At 53.5% G+C, this 22668-nt stretch overlaps 1 protein-coding gene across 2 annotated transcripts; it reads left to right on the top strand.

Moving 5' to 3' along the window:
* Positions 1–532: 532 nt before the first annotated feature.
* On the top strand, positions 533–22415 carry LOC106833773 (cytochrome P450 4B1). Of its 2 annotated transcripts, XR_011503411.1 has the most exons (13): positions 651–890; positions 12391–12532; positions 12713–12757; positions 13327–13454; positions 14269–14393; positions 14693–14844; positions 14997–15103; positions 15886–16076; positions 16579–16928; positions 17851–17984; positions 18732–18796; positions 18896–18978; positions 19396–22415. XR_011503411.1 is itself a non-coding variant. In XM_014845115.3 (12 exons), exons 1-12 carry the CDS (start codon positions 711–713, stop codon positions 19586–19588), a joined length of 1545 nt encoding a protein of 514 aa, XP_014700601.2. In that variant the 5' UTR covers positions 533–710; the 3' UTR covers positions 19589–22415. The 2 variants fall into 2 exon arrangements, 1 of the variants encoding a protein (XP_014700601.2); XM_014845115.3 differs by lacking the exon at positions 16579–16928 and having other exon boundaries at positions 533–890.
* Positions 22416–22668: the final 253 nt, after the last annotated feature.

Raw genomic sequence — 22668 nt, 5'->3', positions numbered from 1 at the left:
AGTGTCTCGATCCATCAATCCAGGAGTAATTGAATGTGATGATTTCTCCTTATCACTCTGAAAGTAATATCCTATGTTCCTAGATGTCAAGTTTGTACTGTGGTCTTGGGGGTGGAGTTGGCTTCTTTCTGACCCAGGATCTCCCTTCTGGGGCTAGAATCTTGTCCCTGAAAGTGTCTCACAACAAAGGACTCAGAGCATCATGGGCCTGACATAAATGCATCACATCTAGCTGTGCATACTGATGGGGACAGTGGAAGCTTTCTTGTAAGAAAGGACAGGTAAGCTGAGCTTCAGTTTCAGTATCTGGAAGATGGGTATAAAGAGTAAGTACCTATGACCTGCTTGTTTGCGTTAAATGAGATAGTGTCTAGAAAGTACATGAAACATACAAGGTGCTTAGATGAAAAGGCAGTCGTTATTAGGTGATGATCACACCAAGAATTGCCTTCTCTGTGCTCCTCCATGGAACCAAGGCCAGACACCCATTGCCTGGTTTCTTTGAAGTCCACAGCTGAGTTCTGCCTCCTCTGTTGTCTGTGCCTCCTGAGGCTGCTGTCTCCACCCTGTGGAGCTCAGCCTAGCCTTGGCTGCTGCTGGCTTCAGGGCGTGCCTGGGGGTGGGAGCTGGCAGGTGCCTGGGTCTAGAGTATAAGGGAACACTGGGACAGCAGGAGGCAGACCAGAGACTGGGTGGCTGCATCTCCAGCCATGGTGCCTGTGTTGCTCTCCTTGAGTGTGTCCTGCCTGGGTCTGTGGGCTTCTGGACTGATCTTGGTCTTAGGCTTCCTCAAGCTCCTTAGTCTGCTGCTGCGGAGGCAAAAGCTGGCCAGGGCTATGGACAGCTTCCCAGGACCCCCCACCCACTGGCTCTTCGGACACTCCCTCGAGGTACGTGGAGGGGAGAGAGGGGCAGAGAAAGAAAATGGCCTCCTTTCCTTCATGGAATCTGGCTTGATCCTCTGGGGCCATGGAGGGAGACCCTATGTTTGAGCAGGGGGATGACGTCCTGGAGACATGGTTCCCGTTCAGCTTTCCACTGATCTCCCCCTCACTGCTGCCTTCTGAGCTGGCCTCAGATGGAGAGCACTTCACAGTTGGGGCCCAAGCAGGCCGCAGACTCCTTCCCATCATTCTGAGGGCCAAGGTTCAGGCAACGCTGTGCTAAGGGCTCAGCAAGAGTGTTGGGGAGAAATCCGCTGGACAGTCCGATAGAACTAGGCAATGTTGTTTAGAGGGTGACCAAAGCCCACTTTGTTCTGTGCAATATAAAGATTTCCATTTTTAAGGCTGAAAAGGAAAGTGAAGGCAGAGATGAGTGCTGTCACCTGAGAGACCTCCCCGAGTGTCTGAGCAGTTGGTGCCCCGAAGGTGGGGTTCTCCCTGCCACACCTCTGGGCTGGCTTGGGAGCTGTGGCATCTTCCTGGGTTCAGATCCTTGCTTATTCTGCCCCGTTATCTTGTGGTGGTGGGGCCCATCTTAGCACCCAATGTCAGGAACACCTCTTATCTCCCTGCCATAATGGGGATCTGGACCAGAGATTACTGAACACAGGGCAAGGGACACCTGCTTGGAATCAACTGGGAGAAGCAGATTCCTGGGCCTCTGGACCCTGCAGATCCTAATTACCATATTGGAACTAGGAGTCTGAAGTTGCAAACATCCCAAGTGTTTTGATCTGCAGCCAGGTTTGCGAAGCCAGAGATTAAGGCTCAGAGAGAGGCGTGATGACTTCTTCCACCTCCTGAGTACACTTTCCCATTCGCAGTCTAGGGAAGCCTCTCCTCCATGATTGATGCTGGGAATTAGCTTGACCTCCGGGTGAGGACTGCCCAGGCTTATTCTTGCCCCTTCAAATAATGACCCTCTCAGGATGGCCTGGTAACCTACATGCATCCTGGAGACACTCAGCAAAGGAAAGGGTGGGTCTGGGAGATGAATTAGACCCAGGCCCTGTTCTCAAGGAACTTCCTGTCTAGAGGGGAAAACAGACACCAGAGCCTTCCCTGCCCCAGGCTAGGTGGGGTGCCTAACCAGGATTGAGCATCAGCCCCATCCTCTATCTCACCACTTATCCCATTGGGTTGTCATCTTCTGCTTACTGGTTCATCTTCCTCACTAGACCTGGAGGATGGAAATCTGATGAGATTCATCGCCATACCCTCCGGGTCCCACACAAAGCCTGGCTCAGAGCAGGCATCACCAAAGGAACAAACAGTGAATGTTGGAGAGAAGGGAGGGGAGTCGACAGAGGAGATAGAGTGATGGAGAAGACAAGCGGAGGGACCAGGAGGGGTTTGGGAGAGGCTTTGCTAAGTCCACAAGGAGGTCATGGGAAGGTTGATGTCCTACCTTAATGGGGGTATGAGAGGTACTTAAGGAGACCTTCAATCCCTTCCCTCTCATGTCCTCTCCACTTCTACTTGCCTTCATGAAGCCTGGGTTTGCCCTCAGCCCATGGGCTTCCCTAGGACAGGGACCTGGCTCCCCCACCCCCATGTCAGATCTGGCTGTTCTCTTTCCCCCAAATGCCCCTGCCTTCCACCTTGAGAGTGTGTGGAGGGCCTGGAACACAGCTTAGCTCTGGCTTCTTGGTTCTAACACAGTAACTGAAGGGTCTTGGTGCTGGGACTGGTGGGCAGGGCTAGAGAAGTTGTTGTTCTTGGGAGCTACAAAGGTTTCCTGGGAGTCTTGGCAGCCCCCACACCTCTGCATTCCTCCAGGGCTTGGCACTTCTGCTCTAGGTCGGAGCCACAACTGAGCCTGAGAAATGGGGAGGGAGGAGAGGGATTATTTTTTCTAACGTCAAGACAAGGAAATTGAGGTTCAGAAAGGCAAGGTGTTTGCTTATGTCCATGTGGTAACTAAGGAACTGAGACAAGACTGGGCCCAGGACTTGTGCCTTTTCATTCAGGACACAATCAGTCCACACAAAGTGACTGATGTTTGAATGCTGGGCCTGGCAATGACGGGATAGGATGGGAAGGAGGAGGACTGGTGGTAGAAGGAAGGGCCCGGGGCTGGGAAGAGCTGTCCATCAGGATTAACTTCTCCCTTCTCATCTCCAGTTACAGACTAGAGGCCCTGGAAGCATCTACCTGTGATCCTCCTCAGTTCTCAGAATGGGTCCCCTTGAGGCGGGGTCATGTCCTATTCTTGTAGGGTCCCCCTCATTCCACTCGGGGCCCAGGGAGGACTTTACACATAGGTGGTGCTCAGCCATATTTTTGGCCTGAGGTTGGCCCATGAATCTGACCTGTGTGTGGCTCTGTGCCTGTGTTGGAGGTGGGGTCAGAGGGGGAAATGCCAGCTCCCAGCTTGGGAAAGGTGATCTCATGAGACTGCATTGGCCTCTTCTCTGGCCCCACCCATGGCTGGGACCCTCCCCTTGCCCTTGTGCTGCGCAGTGAAGAGCCCTGGTCTGGGGATCTGGCTCATTTTCACTCAGCAGTGTTGATCATGGGCCTTCACTGTGCCTCTTCTCTGGGCTTCCCTTTCCTTGTCAATAACGTGGAGATAAGCCTTTTTACCTCACTGGGTTAGAAGAGGATCAGAAGAGATCAAGTACAGGTGCTTTGCAAACTGCTGGGCAGATGGATGTCAGGTGCTAAAGCACTGTAGAGGTTTTCTTGCTGCAAAACACCCTGAGGCATTTGCTTCCTTACTGCTCTTCCTTCCTCTCAAATCAACCCAGTCTTTGGGAGCCAGATGAGGTCTCTCTTTTCCCAATCAACTAACATTATCTGATCAATAACTCTGGACCTGGCCCTATGCTGAGGCCAGAGGATGAAGAAACAAGACTAGAGGTGGCCTTAGAGGACCCCGGTCTGTAGGAAAGAAATAACACAGCTCAGTGTTCCAGACCCTTGGGCCCAGGGAGGGGATGCTGAGGTGAGGCCTATGTGATCTGGAAGTAGCAGTCTGTGGATGTGCAGAAGGAAGAGTGGAAGACATTACCTGCGCAAAGGCACAGATGCTGGAAACAGTGTTGTGTGTTTAGGAAATAAGTTCGTTCAACTAATATTTGTTTCTCGAAGTCTTGTATGTGCCTATGTTACCAGCTCTGCACAGCTAGAGCGATGAGAGGGAGACAGAATGGAGAGGATGAAGCTGGACGTGGGTAGGGGCAGGTCACATAGGACCTTGTAGGCCATGTCAGAAGGCTGTACTTTATTCTGAGACCATTTGTGGACCATAGTAGGGATTCCAACATGGGAGTGACAAGCTCAAATTTGTGTGGGGGAAAGGTTGCTTTGGCTTTGGGTGGTGACTAGATTGGCAGAGACTTCAGATGATTTAGGGAGACCAGGACGAGGTGGAGGCAGTGACTCAGGCAGATGTTGGAGGAGTGAGGCAGCAAGAGAGAGAGAAGTGAGAGGTAGAGCGGCTGTCTTGGCACCGTGGGCACGGGAAAGGGAGGCATTAAGGCCCCACCATAGCCAGACGTGGGGTGTCAGTGAGGCCCCCTTCAGGCACTAGGAAAAGGGGGCACAGGATTGCCCCTGGAGCTTTGTTACACTGTGGCATCAACATAGCTGGATCAGAGCAGAGTTTGGCAAAGTCACCTAAAGAGAGAAAAGGACCCTTGATCCACAAGACTGGACTGTAACCAGGAGGAATGAATTCCTACTTATAAACGTAAACATGTGAGGATCTGAGACCCAGAAAGAGGAGGCTGAGGGGCTGGCGGCAGCTGTCAGTGTCTGGGCACAGGAGCCTTGGGTTCTGGATTTGGAAAGTGTCATGGCAGGACCCTCCTCATGGGAGCTGCTACATCTGGCTCTCTTAGTTCCAGTTTGCGGATTCTAATGTGAGAATCACTTGGTGGACCTGCAGGGGAGAGGGGCAGCCTCCACAGAGCACCCCCTTGGTATCTCTATAAATCACAGGGAAATCTCGATTCCATGATTCTGGCTGGTATCAGGGTGGATGGTGGTTCCATTCTTAGGTGCAGAAGGAGAGGCAGATTTCGGGGACAAATGTTTTGTGTTCATGTTTGGAGATGCTGGGTCTGAGGGGTCTGGAAGTGTCAAGCAGAGATGTCCAGGGGTGGTTGGTCTTGTTTCCGGAGCTCAGGGGAAAGATAATCTGGAAGGAGCTGTTGATTTAGGAAGCAGTGTCAGGAGGATGGGAAAGGAAGCCATGGGAGCTGGTGAGCACCTATGGGGAGCAGGTGCAGTGTGGGAAGGGGCCAAGGGCTGGATTCTGGGAGCCTCCATCTTTCATTAACAAATGATGGGTGAGGAGCTGCTGAGAAGGGGCATCAGGAGAGGTGAGAGGACATCTAAGAGAGAGTTCCAGAAAGAGAGGGGAATCGACTGTGTCACAGTATCTGGAAGTCCTCTGGGCTTACCACCAAGGAGGGCACTGGTCATCTTAGCAAGAGCAGTGTCAGAGAGGTGGGGGCTGAGGAGGGCGGAAGTGGAAACGGTGGAGTCAGCTCTTTCGAGATGTTAGGTAATGAAGGGAGCAGGAAGTGGAGTGTAAGCTAGAAGAGGAAGTGGAACCAAGGGAGATTTTGTTTTCTTTTTTAAGTGGGAGAGACTTGAGCCCGTTTTAAATGCAGATGGGCAGGAGCCAGTGGAGAGGGTGGGGTCTGTGATGTCGGAGAGAGAGGGACTGATTGATGGGTGAGGTGCTTGAAGGGAGGGTTGGAACCCAAAGGGATTGGCTTTGGAGAGGCCCTGGACTCCTCCTCTACTGGAGCGGAAGAGAAGGTGGGGAGGCTGGGTGAGGGTAGCTGGTTCTTCATGTCTGGTGGCTGACCCTTAGGGATTTCTTATCTAATGGCTTCTATTTGCTCTGGGAAGTAAAGCTAGGCTACTTTTCTGGGAGCCAGGAGCAGAGGGGTGGTGGGGACAGTTGAGGAAAGAGAAATTATGAAGGTACAGATTGTGGCCAATGCCACGGGGCTTTCTAGAAGGTATTTCTGCTGATCTCTGCTCAAATGTCACCTCAGAGGGGCCTTCCCTGACCCTCGCAGCTCCCGTCTACGGTAGCAGCCTTGCCCTTATCCTGCTGTATTTTTCTTCCTAGAGTTTTCCTACCTGAAATTATTTTACTGTTGTATTTGATTCTTGCTGATTTCCTTTCTCCCCACCTGGAATGTAAGCTCAGGAGGGCAGGACTTGTCTTGTTCCCACTGTGATCCAGGGATCTACTGCCATGCCTGGCATTGAGAGTGGGTGCTCATGCCGTTTTGTTGAATATGTGAATGAATTCCTTGGAGACCCACCTCAGGGCATCAAAGCCACTCCCACAGGGTGAGGACCAATGTCTGAAGCCCCCTGGACTCTTGGCCCCTATCCTTCTGTACTCTTAGGTGTTTAGATGCTTCCCTGTGCTCCCCTTCCAACCGTGTCATCCCTGGGGCTGTGTTCATCTTTGGCGCTGGCACAGGGAGGGTTGGGGCGAAGCATACGCTTTTGAATTGAAACACCTGGACTTGAAAGTTGTGAAACTTTGGGAAGGCCCACTGTCAGTCTTCAAAAACCGCAACCAATTTAAGAGGGAAGAGAGTCCATCGTCATCAATCTTTGTGGTCAAGATGTCTGTTTTCCTATTAGCTTTACAGCTGTTTGGAAGACAATATTTGTTTGTCCCTGCCTAAAGGTCTGGCCCAGTTTGAACAGTCCAAAGTTTCAAGGAGTACGACATGTAGGTAGTTCCTCCTAAATGGCTACTCCAGCTCTATTTTAAAATGGCTCCACTTATGTCAACCCTTCACACCACCATCACTTCTTAGCCAATATGTGTGCCTAGGGGAGTCGTGGTCACTCATGCCAGTCTCACCCAAAGTCCCTCTGCTCTTCCTATTGAGCCAGAGTTTCCTTCTATGTGTTGCTTGTTCACACGTGTTCTTGTATTCACATGTATATGTGTAGTTGCACACTTGCCTCTGAAAAAGAGCTGGAGGATGAAACCACCTATTGGTCACTCTGTTGTGGAGGGAGTCACTTCTCTGTTCCTTGGGGTGTTACACATCCCCTCTCTCCAGTCTCCTGTGGCTGTGTGCTCAACCCCATAGTTGAGTCCCCAAAGAGTTTGTGTAAATTGAGTCCCTTTTTTTTGGACTGGTTTTTATGGTTATTTCAAAGATACTGCCTCTACTCAATTTCACTTGGTTCTTCTTGGCAGGTGCTCCTAACCCATGAGCTTTGAAGACACAGCTTTGCTGTCCTTGACACTGGCTGGGGCTTATGCACATGCAGAGTGCTGACCAATCTTGTCAGGGCGACAGTGACTGTGGGGTGGGGGAGATGACTGGGACTAGAGCCCGCAAGGGCACCTGAGGATGTGCATCCTGAGGAGAGCAGACCCAGGAGGACCTGACCCCCAAGCCCCAATCCCTGCAGGACGTCCCTGGGCTGTGGGAGCCTGTGTGGCTCCAGAGACAGAGTGGAGACACTTGTGGGCAGCCACAGGCCAGTAGCATTCTGTTCAGTGACCAAGAAGTCTTTTTAAGTAATTAAGACAGTCCAAGGATGGCTGAGATGTTTGAAAAACAGTCGGTTTTCTGTCACCAGAGATGTTTGAGTTCTTGGGGCTGGATTCCCACCTGGTTAAGGTTCTGGGCCAGGCCACCCTGGGTACTGGGATTGGAGATCACTATGAGCTGCCTGGAGGGAGCCCCACCATGTTGGTGAAGAGGAAAGCCCTACCCGCCCCCCTCCCTAACCATCTGTTTTTCTGACCTCTCATCCCCACTTTGAGCAGATGTATTTTTGTTCCCAAGCAGCCCCCTGGGAGAGCTGTGGCTGAACTGACTGGCTGAGCAGGCAGCTTGTTTCTTGAAGACTGGCCAACTGACCTCCAGGTCAACTGGCTGCTGGCCTGGGCAGGCTTGCTAACAGGGGAGGCAGCAAAAGAGCCTCAGTCAGTGTCGCAGTCTACCTGACTCATGTGGGACAGCTCCCTGTGGTCTGTGGGCTGCATTGTTCTCACCTATAAGGGCGGAGTGTGGTTCCTCTAGGTGATGTTGAAGTCTCAGATCTGATGCTTGGAGCAAAGCTTACTCTGACTGTGGGGGAGCAGAGAAGAGGGTAGTGACTTATGCTTGCTCTTTCCAATCCACCCTGATTTGTTTTCTTGGTGAGGCCAACAAGGAGTGCAACTGTGAGGCTGAGGGAGTGCGGCTGGGGAGCGGGGCTCAGTGAATTACCTCCATGCTTTGCTCTTTCCCAACTTCCTTCCTCCTGGAGAAAAACAAGCCAGCCCTGCTTCAGAGCTCTATAGGGATCCCAGCTTGGGGCATCTGAGGACGGGTCTGAGGTGTCCCATTGTGTAACCTAGAGGAGCTGTCCAGGCAGCCATCTGTCCCCCAGAGAAGATGCCCAGTCCTCTTGAAGAGGCTGCAGTTCCACTAGTGGGGCCAGGTGCAGAGAGCTGTCCTCACTCCTACCAGGTTCCTGGGACAATCAGGGCACATAGGAGAAAGCTGGCCCAGGGAGGCAGAGGCCAGCTCAAACTGTGAACATGTGGTCAGCATGACATCAGGGTCTCCAGTCCCTGGCGAAGATGCGGCAGAGAGTCACACTCATGGCTGATGAGGAGGGGAGTGAAGCTCAGATGAAACAGATCCACCAAGAGCTCCTTCCAACCCTGAGATCCCATGAGTCTGGCTTCCCTGTGACTTAAGCCTTTCCCTGCTCTCTGTCCAGTTGTGCTCCCTGGACCTGGGAGGAATGGAGAGCAGGGGAACAGCCATGGTGATCAAAAATTTGGCAAGGAAAACCCAGGAAGGCAGATGGAAAAACAAGAGAGACACAGAAAGAAGAAGACATTTCCAGGGACATGAGCCAGGAAGGAGGCAGGAAAGGGAAGAGGTTAGGGACACCAGAAGGTTCCCTCTTACCAGTGGATGGAGATGAGCTTCATCACTCTGCCATTTTTGACAGCTGTGCACAAGGGTAGTGAAATCTTTACAACCCCCCTGGGTTGAACTCAGGATGCCGAGTTCAGAGGCTGTGAGGGAGGGGATCCATGGGTAGATTACACTGGCCTCTGCAGAGGGCCTGGAGGAGAGGAACCCCAGAGAAGGCTCAGATGGGTGGCTGGAGACCAAAGTAGCCAGTTGAAATGCCAGGGCCCTTGGGGGAAGTAGCTGGGGTCAGACAGGATCCCTGGGGGCTGCATTATCAGATGCTCTGTGTCGTTCTTCATGGCTGTTTCCTGGATGATACCACATGGGTTACTTGAGTGGCTGAGGACTATAAAGGGTGCCTTACAGGAAGGAAAAGGAGGACCAGCCCTTGCAGAGACCTCAAAATGAATGAGACACACTGGATTGTGCAGTGCACAATTAACGCAACTGAACACAGCAGCCCTGGAAGACTTCAACGTACAGAAGAGAGCGTGCAGCTCCAACCTGAGTTAGAGCACTACTAACCTACAAGCAATGGGCAAGTCAGTTCACATCGCTGAGCCTCAGTTTTCTTATCTGTAAAATGGGAGTAATTATGTGTTTCACATTAGGTGCGTGAGGCAGTCTGTGAACTCCCTCACATAAAACCCGGCATATAGTCCATACTAAATACAAATTTGTCCCCTTACACTCTCTATGTGAAGAGACAGAAAGTGGAAACAAGAGGTAAAACTGGACACTAGCCAGAGCAGGCAGACTAGGGCCTGCAGGAAAAACAAATGGAAATCTGCACTGCTGCTCCCACACAGGAAGTGCTGGTGGGGCCACCACCTGGACTGTGTCTGAGGCCCTGTGCAGAGCTCCATGGTGACCTGGAGATGCCACAGTGTGATCTGTGCACTTGGGAAACTCACAGCCCAGAGGTGCAGGCAGGGGTCCTCGATGTGAATCCCAGCTCCATGGCCAACGAAATATGTGACCGAGCTTCCTTTCCTCATCTATGGAATGGGAATTATGGTCGTGCCCATTTTATAGAATTTTCTGAGAATTAAAGGAAATTTGAATAGCACGATTACTGCAGTGTCTGAACACATTAAATGGTCAATGAATGTCAATGTTAACAGTATTAATTTTGTTTTGTTCTGGGTGCAAGCAATTGTAACACCAAGCACAATGTGGATAAGGCCCCAGCAGTGCTGAGAGGCCCAGAGGAGGTAGAGATTTCAGTCACGGAGGAATGGAGAGGTTTCCAGAGAAGGGCATTCAAGCTGGATGTCGAGTAACGGGTGGAATTTCAGCAGGCGTCCTGGCTAGAGGGTGTGTGAGGAGCAAGGAATGGTCTAAGCAAAGGCACAGAGATGATGCCACACCCCAGGAGGCCATCTTAGCTCTAAGCATTCACACTCACAAGGCTACCGTGGGCACAGTGAGCATCAGTCCACTCTGAGGATCTGGGCAGCTTGCCAGCAAGGCAGCGTCACTCTTCCTCACCACATCCACACAGACATGGGCGATCCACGCCAGTGGGTGTGGGCCCATCCTGTCTTAGAATCCCCATTCCCCACAGAATTCCAGTGCCCACTAACAATCCCAGGGTTCCTGAAGCATCCACGCACATTACAGGAGTCACCAAACTCAGGGAAGCCCAAAGCATGGTGTCCTCCTGATAGTTCATTCATGGTTCTTCCCAGTTCAGAAGTTATCTACCGACCCATGTTCATTTTTGCCATAGCTATGTTGTCGAGTGTCAAGTTAAAAAGCAAAATTGCTTATTTTATTGTCAAAATGAGTTTATTCAGGAATAGCCAAAAGAACTGCGATTTGGGATGTGCATGCTATGGTACCATAGGCAAATCGAGAAGACAAAGGAGGGAGCAGGTTTCATAGCGAAAAAGATGGAGTAGGGAGTGGCTGTTCTAGAGGAAAGTCCATTGGGGGGAAGTAACAGTTCAGGGCGGCAACGGCTTCTCATTGGCTGGGCTACAGCATTTCTCATTGGCTGGGCTGTTGCCAGGTGGAGAGAGAAATCTTCCTTCAGTAGTAAGGTAGTTTTAGCTCCTGTCCAAGATGTGAGCATCCCTCGCTTCCGGCTTGGTGTAATTGACATATGGGGTTGGGGTGAGTGTTCCCCCTCCAGGCCCTCCTGACTCCAACTTAGTTAAGGTTTTTTTTTTTTTTTTAATTAATTTCCACACTAGCAACACAGTTAACATTCTCCAGTTATCAGCTTTCCTGGGAGACTGAGTTGGAGAGTGTAACCCAAGGTCAGCTTCCCAGGGGACGGGGACACGGTTTGGTTAGTCCTTACCCACAGGTGGAAGGATCTCAGGGCATGTTCGGAGCACGTTCTCTAGTACAGTATGGGGGCGAGGGAAAGGATGTGGTGGGAGAGGCAGGGAGGGGGCTTGGAGGAAGGTGTTTGGAAAAGGGAGGCTAGCAGGGAGGGAAGTCAAGGCTTAGTCTATGCGGGATCCAGTGTTAGGTGCCTCCAGGTGTTATGTCACTCAAGGGTCTGGAATGCCACACATGGCGGTTATGGACTAGTTTGAAAAGGGTGACAAGATATGTTAAATGAAAAGCAGAAGATTTCAGAAAAGTATTTATCACAAACTTTTCCTACATAAAACTCCTCTGGGTGAGTAGTTGAGCTGTAAAACCCCCACAGAGCACATACCTCCCTCTGGATGGTCTCACCAATCTCATCTCAGACCTCTGTACAACCAAGTGGCAGCTCCTGGAAGACCCCACACTCTTTCCCACCCCAGAGGCTCTGTGCTTGCTGTTCCCTAATCAGCAAGGCTCTTCCTTGACTCTTCACCTGGCCAGCTCCTTGTCAGCCTTTGGGTTCCACCTGAAATGTCATCTCCAACAGGAGCCATTCTGGATCACTACATCTAAGCAAGTGTCCCTGTTGGTCTGTCTCGTAGCACAGCGTTTTTTTCCTTCTTCACAGACACTACTGTCTGTAGTGATTTTACCTAATTGTTTCCTTACTTATTATCAGTCTTCCCCATAGAATGTAAGGGCAGGACCACGTCTGCTTCATTCCCCTGAGACGTCTAGACAGTGTCCTGCACATACCAGGTCCTCAATAAAAATGTGTCAAAGGACTTCACAGGGGTGGAATCGAAGTGATTTCTGTATTGCACAAGCTGGTATAATCTTTCTAATGAAAAAGCTTTAGTGCTGAGGAGAAAGCTCTTTCTGGCTGCAGTGTGGACAGAGGGTTGGTGGCAGGCAGGAGATGGAAGCAGCTTGGCTAGTTTGGGGTTGTTGAGCCAAGCTAAGTGCAATAAGAGGGTGGCTTGGGCTTAAAGCTGTGGCTGTGGGGCTGGAGAGGGGCCTGAGCCCAGAAATGGAAAGATCCCAGAGATGGACTGGCAGACTGGCTGGGAGGGTATCCAGGTGGAGGGAGAAATGCTCCCAGGGCCTGTCTGGGCAGCCTCCTCTCTTCCCTGCTCAGGGTCTTGGGGCCTGGCTGGTGATGTTGAGTTCCTGAGTGGCCTGGACCTCTTTTGCCATTTCAGATCCAGCAGACGGGGAGCCTGGACAAGGTGGTGTCCTGGGCCCACCAGTTCCCCTACGCCCACCCACTCTGGTATGGGCAGTTCGTTGGCTTCCTGAATATCTATGAGCCTGACTATGCCAAAGCTGTATATAGCCGAGGGGGTGAGTGCTCCTGGGAGAGGGTGGGGCTTCCTGAGAGCAAAGGTCTTAGAGCACCATGTGGGGAGGAACCCAGGCCTGCCCGCTGAGTCTGTGCACCTGAGGTGCCCATCCTATTTATCAGCAAGCCTCCTTTGGGATCCCCCAGTCCCCAGCTCGCCTGATCTTCTCTTTTTCCTGCAGACCCTAAGGCACCAGATGTTTATGACTTCCTCCTTCAGTGGATTGGTGAGTGGGCACCTGCCCTCCCAGCCCAGACCTTTGGAGCTGGGCGACCAGGATCCTTCCCTGCTTTGCCTCTCCCTGCCCTGTCCACTTAGTCAGTTATCCCATTAACCAGACTACCAGGCTCCAAAGGGCCCCTCCTAAGCTCAGCTGCTCCGTGGGGAGACAGGGAAGGAGGAAGGAGATCCCCTGGTTGGTGGGGGAATAGGGCTCAGGTACCTTCTCCTGCCAGGTGAGTCCTTTTCCCTGAACAGGCAGGGCCAGGGCTCTGAAAATGTGTGAGTGTGCAGAACAGCTTCCTGGAGGAGGTGGCACTAAGTTGGTCCTAGGAGATTTTATGGGTTTTGGTGACCAGGGCAGGGCCTGAGGAAAGGAGGGGTGGTAGGACCAAGGCAGGTGTCACGGAGGCTGTGAGGCCGTCTGGGTGGCTGGAAGGCAGAGCTGGGTGGGGATATGAGGTTGGGCAGGCATAACAGGGGTGGGGTTGGGTGGGGTGTGCTTGTCCCCAGGCTGCCGGGGCAGAGCAGGATTGTGTGGACTGACTGGCCCTCCCTCTCCCATCCTTTCCCCAGGGAAAGGCCTGCTGGTCCTTCATGGGCCCAAGTGGTTCCAGCACCGCAAGCTGCTCACGCCTGGCTTCCATTATGATGTACTGAAGCCCTATGTGGCCCTGTTTGCTGACTCCACCCGTGCCATGCTGGTGAGCACCCTGCTAAGCTCCTGGAGGCTGTGGCTGCTGGCCAGACCCTCCCCACCCAGTTTTCCCTGGGGTCGGGGAACAGTGAGGAGAATCACTAAGGCCCTGAGGCCCCCATAGCAGTGCTGAGCCTTCTCCACCTGACACTTTCTGAGTGCTGGTGCTGACCAGGTGCTGAAGGTCCCAGTGGCCAGGCAGCCCTGGCCCTCGTCTCCACCAGGAGACCCAGCCCTCCCTCCCGGACCAAAGGACCTCCGTGGGGCCCCAAGAAGGCTCCTATTGTAGCGGATTTGAGGGCTGCCTGTGTGTGAGGACATTAGGAAGGCCTTTCGCATCTAAAAAATGTCTTCTCCTCATTCTCTGTCCCCCTCGACTGCCTAAAACAATGCCATTAGTGCCTCATCTCTAAAAGGGATGCTGCGGTCAGGGGGCAGGCTCAGGGTCTCAGGGCTGATAATCCACAGAGATTACCAAGGATAGGAGCCTCCCATTGCAGGAACTCCTCCTCAGCATGACTGCAGGCCTGAGTTCTCATAGACTGTGCTGGGGAGCTCACCACCCCTCGGGCCTCCTCTTCCCATCTATGCAGGCTGCCTTCGCTGGTAGGAAGTGTCCTTGTGCATGTGCAAGGCCTGCCTTTTGGTCCTGCCCTCTAACCTTCAGCCCCTACGCACCCCCACCCATACATTCTGGCAGGATGGAGGCCAGGCCAGGGACTGGGGGTGCATGGGAGGAGGACCGGCTGTGGGTTCTGGAGGGCAGGGGTGGGTCACTCAGTCCAGCTGGCCCCTCATATTACCTTCCATCTCTGCTCCAGGACAAGTGGGAGGAGAAGGCTCGTGAGGATAAGAGCTTTGACATCTTCTGTGATGTGGGCCACATGGCGCTGGACACGCTCATGAAGTGCACCTTTGGCAAAGCAGACACTGGCCTGGGTCACAGGTCAGGGGGCACTTGGGGCTGACCACACTCTCCACCCAGGCCAGCTCCGAGGGGAGACTTGGCAGGACTCCTGGGCCCTGGTCTCAGAGGAGATAGGGTCCTGCCCTGGGGAGCCCCAGCTCGGGGGGAGCAGGGCTATGCCCATGGTGGGGGAGACAGATTCTGGCTTTAGTGGGGAGACTTAAGGACAGGGAGAGGAAGGCAGAAAGCGCTGCAGTTGGGGAGGATTCTGGAATGGAGCTGCTCGGGCTCTGCTGGAGGTCAGTGTCTGAGAGACCCTCCCTTTCTCGGCTGTGCAGGGACAGTAGCTATTACCAGGCAGTCGGTGAGCTCACTCTGCTGACACAGCAGCGCATCGAGTCCTTCCAGTACCACAACGACTTCATCTACTGGCTCACCCTCCATGGTCGCCGCTTCCTGCGTGCCTGCCAGGTGGCCCACGACCACACAGGTGGGCCTTTGCCGCAGGGCCCACCCATAGAAAACCCAGCTTCTAGTCCAGCTTCGGTCGGCCTTTCCAGGGTCCCTCCCTTTGCAAGAGATTTGTTCCTCTTAGGGCTGAGAATGGGTTCCCAGGCAGTGAGACCCTGTGCTCTGGCCCAGACCAGGTCATCAGGGAACGGAAGGCAGCCCTGCAGGACGAGAAAGAGCAGGAGAAGATCCAGAACCGGAGGCACCTGGACTTCCTGGACATTCTCCTGGGGGCTCGTGTGAGTGCTTGCCCAGCTGAGAACTGGTCCCAGAGGGCCTGCATACCATCCTCTGGGATGGGGCTCACTGGACAGCAGCAGGGGCGCTTAACCATTGCTGTCCTCTTTCTCCTGCAAACATGACCTGTTGCTTGTCCCATGGCACATATCAGCACAGGCTTGGACGTGTTATGGTGCTGAGTGTGTCTGGCCGTGGCCCTGGGGAGAGATGTCCTAGCAGGGAGGTTGGGTTACATGCTGAAAGGCCTGAAGACCAACTCCAGACTTCTAAGACTGAGAAGAATCTTTGTACCCTAGAATCTTAGACTTTCTTCATTCATTCATTCATCCTTTCATTTGAGCCTTTATTCATTTGCTCACAAACTTCCTCAGCCCCACCCTGGGTTTGTTCCTGTGCTAGGGATGCAGAAGATGAGAAACACCTGGCCCTGCCCTCCAGACTCTTACAGTCTAGTGGAGGAGACAGGAGCTGCACGTTGACGGAGATCCCTTCCTCCACCAGGTGGCATTCTGTGTGTCAAGTGAGCAGAACTGGCAGTCAGGGCTGGGTAAGGTCACAGGTCACGTGGCCAGAGGGATCAGGGAAGGCTCCCTGGAGTAGGAGGCAGGGAAGCTGGGCTTGGGAGAACAGATAGGAATCTGCGGGAAGGTTCTAACCCTCAGTCTGAAAAAGAACTGTCCCTCCCTCCCTCGGACCTTCATGTGACAACTGTTGTTATGGCTTCCTCTTGGTACCCACCTCAGATGTCTTGGGCCGTGTCGTTATGCCTCCCCTAACCCAGGATGAAGATGGGATCAAGCTGTCAGATGCTGAGCTCCGCGCTGAGGTGGACACGTTCATGTTTGAAGGCCATGACACCACCACCAGTGGCATCTCCTGGTTTCTCTACTGCATGGCCCTGTACCCCGAGCACCAGCAGCGTTGTCGGGAGGAGGTACGCGAGGTCCTTGGGGACCGAGACTCCTTCCAGTGGTGAGTGAGGCTGCAGGTGAGCCCAGTCTGTCCTGCTCAGCCCCAGGGAAGGACTGTGCCCATGCTGTCTGGTGTTATCCTGGGATGACACAGCCCTCCTGGAAGCCAGGTGAGGGTGGTGGCAGCTCTCCTGTTCCCTCCAGTGTGTGGCGTTTTTGGGGAGCTGTGATGGATGCACCCCTGAGCCCATCCTCCCACAATGGAGGCTTTCCAGGTGTGAGTCCTGAGAGAAGGTTCAACAGGAGCCTGATTTCTTGTGTGCTGCCTCCTCTGATGGCAGAATCCGATGACCCTTCTGGGTTCCTTCAGAGAGCAGGGAGCTCTGGGAGAGAAAGAGGTGGGAATCGGGGATGAGCAGAGCTGGGAAAGCCAGGGGAGCTGATCCCTCCACCGCCTTTGCATGTGTTGTGTAGCCTCCAGAGTCATCTAGGGAGGAGAAGAGGCTGTTTCCCAAACTCCGTCACTGAAAACCTTTCCACTGTTTTCTGTTTCTTGGTTCCAGCTTGAACTCATTGACAGGACACCGATTGATGCTGATCTCTTTTTGCAGCATGATCTCTGGGCATCTCCCAGAGGCTCCGCTCCCACCCCTGCCCTCATATCCCTCTCTCCCTGCCTCCCTGCTTCAGGCCTTAGCATCTGGTCACACACCTCACCTTTCTCTCTGGGCTCCATGAGGCAGGCCCACAGCAGGGACGCAGAAGATGCTCAGTCGATGGGAGAAACTTCAGATTCACTTGAGGGGGGCTGACCTAGGATTCCAGGGCCTAAGGTTTGGAGGACGAAGTCTTCACTACCCATTTTCATTGGTCAGCTGTTGGAAACCTCCCAGAGTGTCCAGCGATGTGTCAGGTCTTGTTGGGGGTGCGGGTGGGGAGAGGAGGAGGAGGAGCCAAGTTGCTGGCCTTGGGGAGCTTTTAGAGACAAAGTCATTTAAGCAAAACTAGAGAAAACCACGGTGTAGGGAAGATGGAGTGGCCCCTTACTGAGGGCAGAGGAGTCAGAATGGGTGGGGCTTGATTTGGCTTTCCAGGGAGGGGTGAAATTCAGATAGGCAAAGTGAGAGAGGGCTGGGCATTCCAGGCGGGGTAACACTGTGAACACAGCCTGGAGGCAGCAAGTTAAAATATTTACTTTATGATTACTTCATTGCATCTAGAGCTTGGAGCAACTTAAAGGACATTATTTAACAAAATAGTAAAATACAAATGAAAATAGACCAGAGTCAAAATGTTATATTTTGGGGTTCTGTAATAAAGTGTTACACAGAGTTGTAGTTAGACCACTCTGAACTTCCTGGTGGCAAAAGGGAAAAGAAAAACATATATGTATATATTTTTACCTGAGCTTGCCGTTGTTCACGCATTTAGTACCTCATTTGACCAGTGTATATCAGCCCCTGTTCCTTTCCATTCTATCTGCATAGGGGATACCAGGAAGAACTAAGGAACTTTCCTTGTGTGGCTTCTGTGGGGTCCTGGAAGAGACAGGGCTGCCATTGTCTTTGATGGCTGGGTGCACATACACCTCTAGGGTCCTGTGCTTTCCCTTCCCGGCAGTGAAGATGAGGGAGGGATGGAGGCAAGCGGCACCAGAACCCCTGGGTCTGAGTGGCCACGCCACGTCCAGTCTCACCTGGACACTTGGAGTGCTTGTGTCCCTCTGACTCTCGGGTGTGTGCTGGAGATGAAAGGGAGGCTGGGGCTGGAGCCTGCCTTCCTGTGGGAGCCTGAGGCTCCCCATCCCCAGGACGGCCTGGTTGTGTTGCCGGCAGGGATGATCTGGGCAAGATGACCTACTTGACCATGTGCATCAAGGAGAGCTTCCGCATCTACCCGCCCGTGCCCCAGGTGTTCCGCCAGCTCAGCAAGCCCGTCAGCTTCGTGGATGGCCGCTCCCTACCCGCAGGTCGATGGGGTGGCTTTGGGGATGGTTCTCTGATACTCTCTGTGCCTTTGGCCAAATCTGTGCACCAATGGGGAAGAGCTCAGGCTCTGTATTTGACCTGGCTCCAATCCTGGCTGCACATGAATGGGTCCCTCTTCCCCTCAGCCTCTGTTTCCTCTTCTGTGAAATGGGAGTGTGAAGAGTCCCTGTCTTACAAGGTTGTTGTCAGGATTAGAGACAATGTTCATCAGGGTGTCATGTACCACCATGCAGGTTGTGCCCTGAACAACTTCAGGAAGCATCATTCCCATAGACTATGATGCTGTGCAGTGCACAACCTGTCCAACTGTAAGTGGTGGCTTTGTAAAGAAAGTTTATCTCAGTATCTGGCACATAGTAAGCATCCAATGAATGGTAGCTGTCACTATTGATAGAATAATGTTATGAATAACAACTTCCCTTGAGAGTCAGCTAATTGAAAGCGGAAAGTATGTAATGCTCGGTGCCTGTCGTACCTCGTGGTGGGGTAGCTTCAGTATCCTTTTTGTGCCGGGTGCTATGCCCAGTGCTGGGGCTGCAGGAGGCAGGTGTGATGATGATCAAAACCCCTTTGATGTGTTGAGGGTGCTCGTGAAGGGTCTGTCAGTGGCAGTGCTCAAGCAGAGGCTGGTTCCCATTGTGGGGACACCGGGGGACCCAGGCCCTGTTAGGAGGTGGGCCTGGCTGTCCCAGGACCACCTGGTCACCAGGCCTCTGCTCTGCCCGCAGGCAGCCTGGTCTCTCTGCACATCTACGCCCTCCACAGGAACAGCGCAGTGTGGCCCGACCCTGAGGTACCCCATCCCTGGGCCTGGGCTCAGATGGGGTGGGAGGCTGTGGGGGCCCGCCTCCTCAGCACCTGGCAGGTGTTTAAGCAAGGCCTGTCCCCTCAGGTCTTTGACCCCCTGCGCTTTTCCTCTGAGAATGTGGCCAGGCGCCACCCCTTTGCCTTCATACCCTTCTCCGCTGGGCCCAGGTAAGGAGAGGCCCAACCTCCCCAGACGTGAGGGGCAGGGTGGGTGAGGATGGAAGATGTTGTGGGGGAGGCGTCATTTTGGGGAACTCTGTGATGAGGGGACCATGCTGGGTTTGTGGTGACTCTAAGGCAGGGTGAGTTCCAGGGACCTTCTTCTTGCCACTAGCCTATTCACGTCCCTGGCAGGTGGTGGGTGGGTGAGTCATAACTAGAGAGAGCCCCAAACCAGAATGTGAATCTACCCAGTCTGGACCCCTCACCATGCCCCCAAGATCAGTTTCTTAAGCCCAGGTCAATCAGTCGATCAGCCAATTGTTCTCCTTACAGTCCTTACTGATTCTTGTTGGCCACTCAGAGCACTGCATCCCTCACCCTGGACACCCCGCAGCCTGATGCCGTGTTGTTCTCTCGCCGCAGGAACTGCATCGGGCAGCAGTTTGCCATGAACGAGATGAAGGTGGTCACGGCCCTCTGCTTGCTGCGCTTTGAGTTCGCCCTGGACCCCTTGCGGCTGCCTATCCCGTTGCCCCAGCTGGTCCTGCGCTCCAGGAATGGCATCCATCTGCACCTGAAGCCGCTGGGCCCGGGCTCTGGGAAGCAGCTCTGCTGAGAGTAGGGCCCCAGACAGCCCAGACCATGGCCTGTCCCTGGGCACCACCCTCCCCAGGCTGGGTTGTGCAGTAGCTGTGGCTCTCTGCCTTCCGAGGGCTTGTAGACTACAAGGGGAGGAGGCACTGGCGTAGACAATCACCTCGAGGGCAGGGCCATGTTGTCTATAAATGCTTATCATGCCTGTATGTGTAGGGCTTGCACCTACTTTCTTGTAGAATCTTCACTTATCTCCCATAATTGGCAGTCTTTTAAAAATGTAGCAGAAACTTACATCCAGCCTTGGTGACTCAGTGACCACAATGGAAATTGTGCCTCGGGATTCATGGATATGACCAGCCACTCACCCACTCCATGTGACAGAGGGGTGGCTTTGTCCCTTCACTGAGATGGGTTTCTTTCTTTCACTTTTGTGTGTGCACTTGGAATATAACAGAAATAAGGAAAAATTGCCTAAACCAAAAATGTCCAGAACAATGAGTTTCTCCAGCAAACTCCCAGGTGACCGCCGCCCAGGTCGAGGAATATGGAAGATGGTCTCACGGGTGTGCCTTCTGCCCCCCGAGATAGGTCTCTGCAGCATTCCTGACATCGTCAGCATCTGTGTCACAGCCACCTGGTGCTCTGGCCACTTGGGCTTTGGCTGGGAAGGTGGCAGAGTGGCATTCGAGGGGGCTTCCTGGAAGAGATGGTGCTTGAATCAGGGCTTGAGGCAGGTGAGGCCTGAAGCTGTAAGGAAGGACTTTTGGGGAGGCCTTAGGTGGGGCCCATGCTGAACCAGAGACCCTTCCCCAGGAGTCCCTGCAGCAGCTGCCTGATGGCTGGGGGCACACTCTCCTCTAGGGCTCCGGCCCAAGGCCATCAAGTGGGCTCCAACCGAGGAATTAGACAGCTGTTGAAGGGAGGGCATGGAGAATGGGGGAGGGATGGGAGAGGGGAATTCTGGCCCTGCGACTTGGGAGGTCTCTATGCTGCCCTGGGGATGCACCATCTGGAGACACATCCTTCCTGCTATTGATGCTTCCCTCCTCAGATGAGGGCCACAGCCCTGGAAGGTTGGCATGGGCCACCTGCTCACTCCTGCAAAGCCCTTTTGAGAACCACACTTCCTTGCCCACCTGAGGCTGGGATGCCAAGGCCCCAGCCAGGCTGTCTCCCATGCCACCAACTTTCACCTCTGTCCTGGCCTACCTCTTTCTGCTGAAGTGAAGATAGGGTTTCTATAGTCAACACCTGGGAGCAGAGCCCAGCGGTCATAACCGCCTCTGGCCCATGGGTGGCACCCAAGTCTTAGATGTGTCTACTTCCCAATGTCTTTGGATTATCAGGAAGCCTGGGAGTCAGAACAGGAAGCCATCATCCCACTTCAATATTAAGGGAAGGAAGCTGCCAAGATGCTCAACAGGGAGGAACTTGAGCTGAGGCCTTCCGACTCAGGCCTCTTTTGACCAAGACTCCATAGGGAGCACTGACTCTCTCTGGGGGCAGGAGTCAGTGGGAAATAGAGCTGAGAGCTCTGGAGCCTGAGGGAAGGGGGAGGCTCCCTGTGGGAGGGGAGGACAGAGGCTGGGGACAGGTGAACTAGTCCTCCCAGCTCTGCAATCACTCCCTGCTGCCTCCTATGATCCCAGGCGTTTTTGTGCACGTGTGTGTGCACAGTGTGATGTGAGAGGGGCTCACGCAGGGATGGCTGCACAGCAGTGTCTCTATGTGTGCCGGCGGGGGTATGCACATGCGTGTAAACTCATCCTGGGTTTTTCCCCTTGCCTGGAGCGAGAAGGGTCCCTTCTTGGTCACTCTCTTCATCTCCTGTGGAATCCTGTGGTTAGAGCTCGTGTCCATGGCCTGCTGCCCAGAATTCCAGGTTCCTGTTGCCTTGTACTCTCTGACATGGTCGGTGGAGCCCTTCTGCAGCACCTGATGCCAGGGCCTTGCCGACCTTCCTCTCCAGACCTCTCCCAACTTAATTTCATGCCTCAACCCCTGGTCAAGCGCTGAGTGTCCACCCTTCTTCTCAGAGCAGGGCTGAACTAGCCCAGTGACCTAGGAGGGCAAGGGACTTGGAGGGAGGTCCTGGCTCCAGGCACTGACTGGGGGAGGAGCCCCTTCCTGGAGGCAGAACATGGCATCACAGCACAGGCAGAGGGCTGCAGGGAGCTCTATCTATAGCATCCCAGCCCCTGGGCTGGGAAAGGCAGGGGATGAGAGGGGAGAAGACCTGTGTGCAGGACCAGCAAGAGAGCAGGGCTGGCTTGAGAGAGGCCGGTGGAGGAGTGCAAAGGGACCTGGTGCAGGGTCAAGGCCCAGGGTCAGGAGTGAAAGCAGGGAACAACTTGCTTTAACTATCCTCACTTAGCTGTCTGCAAAAGAAGTTAGATAATGCATTCCTAAAGCCCAGCCTCCAGGTAACATCTCTGATGCTTGGGTCACCATGGTAATGTGTGCTTAAGTTTTCAGGAACTGAGAGTTGACTCCTTGTCCAGTTCAGGCCTGTTAAGACCACTGACTCATCATCTTTGCCTGGGTGGATGACTGATAGGTGGCCCTTTGACATCAGGGGCTTGAAAATTCCACCCTCAGATAGTGTTGACGCCATCGTTTTGTGAAGACGTGTCCTACGGAGAGTCATGAAGCTTGACTACACTTGTGCAGATCATCAATTACTTCATGTCTCCTTACCACCAATCCTCTATCCCCACACTTCAGACTTCGCTGCCCCATTTATCCTGTAAATATTCCTAATCCCCAATTTTGGGGAGGTGCATTTGAGGCTTGTTTCCCATTTCCTTGCTTGGCCGCCGTGGGAATAAACCCTTTCCCTACTGCGACCTCGTCTTGGTGACTGGCATTTCATGTGGCGGGTAAAACGAACCTGAATCAGTATCAGGAGGACCAGTCCCCACACAGTCTGCCAGTGTGACGGGGTTGAAGAAGCCCCTCCTCCCTGAGGGTGGCGGACCAGAGACGCAGGGGACTGTCAAGGGGCTGTCCTGTGGGGGAGGTGCCACGGCTGTTTGCTGCTTGGGATATGATATCCTCTCCCTCCAGTCAACCCATCTACCCCCATGGGCTCCTCCCAGT

This window comes from Equus asinus, chromosome 5 (genome assembly GCF_041296235.1).
Source record: "Equus asinus isolate D_3611 breed Donkey chromosome 5, EquAss-T2T_v2, whole genome shotgun sequence".
Classification (NCBI taxonomy): domain Eukaryota; kingdom Metazoa; phylum Chordata; class Mammalia; order Perissodactyla; family Equidae; genus Equus; species Equus asinus.
This window is presented reverse-complemented; position numbering and strand designations above follow the sequence as displayed.

What these genes read in the sequence shown, in the direction of transcription:
- LOC106833773 (XM_014845115.3), top strand. Translation starts at nt 711, where the DNA reads ATGGTGCCTGTGTTGCTCTCCTTGAGTGTGTCCTGCCTGGGTCTGTGG. An exon ending in GGTGGCCCACGACCACACAG is followed by an intron (nt 14,845 to 14,996) that starts GTGGGCCTTTGC and finishes GCTCTGGCCCAG; the next exon opens with ACCAGGTCATCAGGGAACGG. An exon ending in TGGCCGCTCCCTACCCGCAG is followed by an intron (nt 17,985 to 18,731) that starts GTCGATGGGGTG and finishes CTCTGCCCGCAG; the next exon opens with GCAGCCTGGTCTCTCTGCAC.